Below are 6,133 nucleotides of genomic sequence, written 5' to 3'. Positions count from 1 at the left end.
CCCCCCCCCCCCCCGATAACCTCCACTCATCCCCCCTCCATAGCTCCCACGCCTGATCTTCCCATAGCTGCCCCCTCCAGCTGCCCCCCCATAGCTGCTCCTGGAGCTTCCTCCACCACTGCTGCTGCCAGAAATCCTGGAAGTGATTCCTCTTGAGGAGGCAGAGGAATACTTGCTGCCCCCTCCACCGCCGGTGCTGGCACTGCCACCACTGCTCCCTCCCAGGCAGCTCTTGGAGTTGTGCTTGGAGCTACAGATCATCGTGGCAGCGGCGAAGGATCCAGGGGAGAACTCAAAGCTGGTCTTACAGTTGTGGAATCATAGCTCCAACTGCCCCCTGCCTGGCCTGCCTTTATACCTGAGGTAGTGGGTGTCACCAGGAGCACCTTCTTCCCATGTGTGCTTGCAAGCCACAGTTTTTCTGCCAAGGGTAATTTGCCAAAAGGAGATGCTTGACAGTGTCAGGAAGCTTCACCCGTGCTCAGAGTGTTTGTGACCGTTTGTTTATTGATACAAAACATGTAATTTCTGTTGGGTGGCTCTGAATTAGGTAGATCTTGTTTGAGATCTAGTCCACTGACTTACAGTCATCTGAATTAAACTCAGCCCACTCGCCTCATCCTGTTCCCATCTTTCAGCACAACAATAAACTGACACACGGAGGGACAGCAGGGATGTTACTGTCTCTCCTGCCATGTCCTCCTCCTCACTCTCTGTCCCCTTTTAGATTCTTGTCAAGGAATCCCAGACGATTTTTTTATACTACAGTGATATTTCAATAGGTTCTGGTTTCTGGTTATCTTCCGCTGTATGCTCCTTATTTTTCATCCCTTATTGCTTTGTGCCTCTTGAAAACGTATCACAGGGTGTTCTGTAGGGACTGAACCACTCTGACATCTTTGTCATTTCCTATAAAAACTTGAACATTGGTAAATGTTCTAGATGTCAGCAGTTTATTCCAAACGTACCTCTACAATTATGTTTTATAAGTAGCAATTTAATGATGAAAAATCATATGACAACAACTAGAAGATAGCTCTGTGTAAGACTGAGGAAAGGAGTGGGACAGGTTGTTGCAGGAATAACTTTCCATGTGCCTGGACCCAACACAGTTACAGGAGGGTCGATGGGGAGGTGTCCTGGCTCTGGGCTGGTCTCCCTCGACACCTCTGTGAATATGAGAGGTGATGTTCTCAGTCCTGAGGGGATTTCAGAATTTCAGTCCAGATGTTTCCTTCCACAGTGCAAATACAAACACACCTGGAGGAGCAAGGTTAAGTTCCTGGGTTTGGGATTAGGTCAATAAGCTGGGCATCAAAACAGCATTTTCCCTTCAGTTTTGTTTTCCATTCATGGAGACAGCATGAACAGAAGTAGGAAATATTTGCTGTCTCTCATCTTCTTTAAGGTTGTGTCTGTTTCAGATACACAGCAGTGGATGGTTCAGCTGAGCATCCCTCTTCTGAGCTCTTACAGCAACCTGAGCCTCAGACATCTGCCATCTCTCCCGCCTGTCCTCCCCAGGCACAGGGTGTCTAGCAACACCCAGCCTGCCAGCTGCCATTCTTTGTAGGTGGCACTAGTTGGGTGCTACCCGACTTCCTGTACTGATTTGGAATATTCCTTTGCTGCTCAGCCCTTGTGTTGTTGGCTGTTGCTAATTTAGAGGTTTGTTTGTTATGGCTTATAGCAAGTGTTTGTGGAAACATCTTTTTATAAATGCCCCTCCCAGCACAGCCTCACCCACACTGGAGGACACACCTAAAGTTTCATCTGCTAGGCTTCATTTCTGAAATGGCCAAGGATGCAAAGCACTCTCTGGCTTGTGGAAATGTAGATGGTTCACTACAAAACTTAGGGGAGTCCAAGTCATGGAATTTCAGCTTTTTCCAGTGAGAAATCCTTTCCTCCCAAAGTGCACAAGATTCTCTTCTACACTAACAGCTACTTGAAGCTTTTGGGTTCTGTTCTGCTTGACTGTTGGCTTCCAGTGGCTGGCCCCCATGTCAGAAGGACATGAGCAAGTTCTGTGTTGTTCTGACTAGTTCTGCAGAAGGGTAGAGGGTTCCTGTTTGGGTATTTTTTTCTGGAAAGATCCTTATTACATCTTTTGTATGAGTCACCCCTTGCAGGTGGTCTGAGCTTCATGCCCTCTGTTCACACACAGAGCAGGTTTGGATGGTCTAAGTATCGGTGAGGATGTTGTGTGCAACTTACTTCACAGCTTCGAGTTTCACACATGGGAGGAAGATTTGATGCCATTTCCTTTCCCTGGAATTTGTGCAGGCTGTGTACCCAAGGGTGACGATTAGCTCCTTAGATTGGAAGAAGCCTGATGGAAGTGACTGGCCAGGATCAGAGATAGAAGTTATGGAATAAACAGTTCCTGAAAGGAATGTTTTGTTTCCGAGCTTGCTGTAAGGTGGAAGCTGGTTCACAAGATGTTTAACCTGGTTAACCTCTGCAGTTGTGTCTCGTAGGACTGTGCAGGCATTTGCAGGCATACTGAGCTCACTAGGTGATCTTAGATAAAGTTTCCAGCAAAATGGAGAGAGAACACTGTGGATGAGATCCTGGAGAGATTTCTTCAGGCTCATAACCTAAGAGAGATTCCAGTAGACTGTACAGGAGCTGCAAGGCAGCCCAGCAGTGCCTGTGACACGGGCCAGTGGAACGTTGTGAAATGCTGTGAAATCCCAGGCTGGTGCTGCTGGTGCCTGGGGAGCAGTGAAGGAGGCAGGAGTCTCCTTTGGGGCTCCTGCTGCCTCTGGGTGGTGCCTCCTCGGCCCAGGCTGCTCACAGGTGCCCAGGCAGAGTTTCAGGTCTGTTGGGTGTGAGTGTTAAAGAGCAGTTTGGGATTCTTACCTGCCTGAGAGACCTCTGAGAGGCTGCTCCAGAGAAGCTGTGAGCATCTGAGCCTCACACTGAGTAAAAAAATGAGTGTGAATTGAATTCAAGGTGGGATTTAAAACACAGGAGTTGTTTTGAGGCAGACAGGTGATTTTTTTTGCTCTGGGCATAACTACACAGGGTCACCAGGTACCCTCACAGCTGAGACTGTGGCCTTCAGGAGAACCTGCCCGTGCACCTTGACTGACAAGCTTCAGGTCACAGCTTGGATAGGAGGGGGTGGAGGAGGAGGAGGAAGATGCCCTGGGGGCAGATGGCACCGTAATTGTTTGCAATGAGGCCTCTTCCCTTCTCCTGTGATGAAACTGTGAGGAGCTCCTGCCCAGAAGAGGAGGGTGGACTATTTAAGCCAGAAAGGCTCCCCAGCATGGGCAAGGATTCACCCACTGCTCCCAGCTGGCAGCATGGTCCTGTGCTCCAGCAGCACAGGCTGCCTTGGCTGAGAGCAGCACCTGGGAGAGGACGGAGCCTGTTCCCTCTGGGGTGTGGCAGCAGTGAGGGGTGAGGCTGAACCAGCCTCCCGGGAGGCCTGGGGGGATGGCACCCTCACGGCTCTGTGGGCTCAGCACCCACAAACTCCTGCCAGCTCCTGTGGCACCACCTCTGAGCCCTGTGTTCAGAGCCTCCTCTGCAGCTGCTGAGGCTGCTGGGCACAGCACTCGCTGGGGGGACTGTGGGGGGGCTGCTTCCCACCCCTTTCAGTGTTCCAGAGCTGGTCAGTCCTCTTCCAGCCTCCCTGCTGCTGGTCAGGTCTTGTCTGACAGAGAGAAAAACTGTGGAAGCTCTATCTGGGGAGTATGACTCATAATTATGCATTATATACTAACCTCCATTATTTAATCATTAAACAATTTTATTAAATAAAAAATCCTAGGTGATCCCATAAAACAATATTTCTCCACAGTAAGGAAGAAACCCAGTCCCTGGAGCACGACTGTGCTGGAGGGAGAGCCCAGTTCTCGTTCTGAGGATGCACATTGCTCCTCCTTCCACTGAGGGGCAGCTGCCCAGCACCCAGCATGAAGCTCTTTTCCTCTCCACTAAAATTTAAATGATAAGGGTTTTTTCTTATCCTGATAAAAAGCTAGATGCTTGAAAACTGAAAAATAGGGAAAAAAATTGGTTTGGATTAGTTGAAACCTATGAGGGCTCAGTCATGTTTGTTTTTTGTTTTGAAGTGAGGGAGTAAGACCCCAGTCTCCTGCTCTCTGCTGCAGGACAGGCTGTAAGTCCTGGCACCTGCCCACGCCCAGGAGGTGTGCTCAGGGGCAGTGTCCCTGCAGCACACACCCCTGGTGCTGTCTGGTGGTCCTAACACAGCACGTTCACCTGCCCACCAGTTAAACTGGATGGCAGCACTGGGAGGAGACCTGCTGCCCTGGGCAGGGGTGGGCAGAGGTTCCTGCAGGGAAAAAATCCTTGTGCACATCACACTTGAGCTGTTAGTCACTCACTATTGCAGAGACTAGGACTGACGAAATGGTAAAGGCCACCTTCAGAAGATCCACCACCCAGTGGAACAATGGTGATTATGACAGGAGGGGTAATTAGGTGAGTCAGAGCTGTGAGAGTCTCTTACAGAACGAACCCTTTGGTTGGGAACTTGGTCATTTTGGGTCTGAGCAGCCCCTCAAACAGCCGAATCGTTGGGTCTCAGCTAATGCCACTTAGGTGAGCCCCTGGTCAGCAGAGGGTGGTTGTGACACAGCCACAGCCCCTGCGGGGAGCCCGAGATTCCCCGTGCCCCTGCCAGCCACGTCATGCCAGACATCCCCTCACAAACAGGTATTGCCACCAGCCTGGCACCCATCCCCTGAGCCTGCACACAGGAGGACACAGCCGGGCTCTTCGAGGTGGCCGAGGGAGGACTGTGTGGTCCCCTGGCACCGTCCCACGCACCGACTCGGGCAGTGCCACCCCACCAGCCTCGGCCACTGTCACTGTGGGCTCCAGCAGAGTGCTGGAGAGAGGTGTCAGGGCCGAGGCTCGTTCCCTGTTTTCAGCTCGTGGGTGTCCCCAGCACACAGCGTTGAGCCGCGTGCTCCTGGGGGAGAAGAGGAGCCAGCTGGGGGAGCCTGGCACCGTGGCTCTGCCCTGGGCACCCTCCGTGGTCCTGCCAGGAGCCGAGTGCCCTCTGTGGAGCTGCTGCCCCTGGCACAGGGCTGGTGACGTCCCTCTCCTCCTGTGTCTCCAGATAGCCCTCCGAGGATTTTTTCACTGTGTACTACGTCTCATTACATTTGTATATAATATATTGTAGTTACATATTGTTGTACTTTTGTTGTATAGTCTAAAAGGAACTTCCATGTAGCCACAGGTAGCGTTAGCCAAACTTGTCAGCATCTCCTGGCCTCTGGGGAAAATGCAGGTCCCAGTGGAGCAGAGTTTCAGCTCTGAGTCTCAGCTGTGGGGTAACTCACTGCTCTCCCTCCCTGCTGGGCAGGGGAGGAGTGTGCCAGAGCTGGCAGCAGGACAGACTGTGCCAGGGCAGGCAGCAGGACAGACTGTGCCAGGGCAGGCAGCAGGACACCGCCAGGCGGGGATTTCTCTGGGATCCTCCAGTTAAGGAGAGCTGACACCTTATGGAGAGAGCTGGGAAGTACCGGGCTGTCCGAGCTGCTGGCTCTTACCAGGGACTTTCTCCGTTTCCTTGTTCTTTGGCAAAAGCAGCATTTGCATATAATGATAATTTTTTATTCCAGCTCCTCTTAAGTTTTCATCTGAAATCAAATGTAGTGCTCATGAAGAACTTTCGTGAGTCTTGGCACAGGCTGGACCAGCCTTGCCGTGTTCTGGGACAAACACGTGCTCAGTTTCCCTTTCATCTGAAAAAAAAAAGCAACAGAAACAACCCAGTGTAAATATTTTCACCAGTTCTTCAGGCTGACATTTCATTCTGTGGAGGCAGGAGGGAAATGCCAGTGCCGCTGGCAAAGGGAAGTGAAAACTCAGATGCCAAACTCTCAGGATTTTAGTTCTGATGAGTGGCCTCTCACTGTCGGGGGATTTGATCTGTGCTGCTCAGCCCGAGCCCTCGGCGGGGAGCACAAGCAGCCAGGCTGCAGACAAGGGGCTGGGCCAGGGCTAGGAGGCTGTGGCAATGTCTGGGGAACTTGGCAAGCACGATGCCAGAGAAGGTGTGTGCTGGCAGAACCTCCTCCTCCCTGTCTCCCCAGCCGGGCACTGGCAGCATCGATGCTGACTTGCGTGTCCAGTCTACGAG

The 6,133-nt window shown here is 51.7% G+C and overlaps 1 protein-coding gene across 1 annotated transcript in view; it reads right to left on the bottom strand.

Moving 5' to 3' along the window:
- The window catches only part of LOC103771937 (keratin, type I cytoskeletal 9-like), a 4,936-nt gene extending 4,675 nt beyond the window's left edge, over window positions 1-261 (bottom strand). The window contains exons 1-2 of the mRNA XM_008939257.1: window positions 97-261; window positions 21-43 (exon numbers count right to left, since the gene is read on the bottom strand). Of these exons, the coding sequence (XP_008937505.1) occupies window positions 21-43; window positions 97-261 (188 nt within the window). The remainder of the gene's footprint in view (window positions 1-20; window positions 44-96) is intronic.
- Between the last annotated feature and the right edge of the window lie 5,872 nt (window positions 262-6,133).

Source organism: Merops nubicus, unplaced genomic scaffold (genome assembly GCF_000691845.1).
Source record: "Merops nubicus isolate BGI_N331 unplaced genomic scaffold, ASM69184v1 scaffold21104, whole genome shotgun sequence".
NCBI lineage: Eukaryota > Metazoa > Chordata > Aves > Coraciiformes > Meropidae > Merops > Merops nubicus.
Note: the sequence above shows the minus strand (reverse complement) of the source record. Positions and strands in the feature narration are given on the sequence as shown.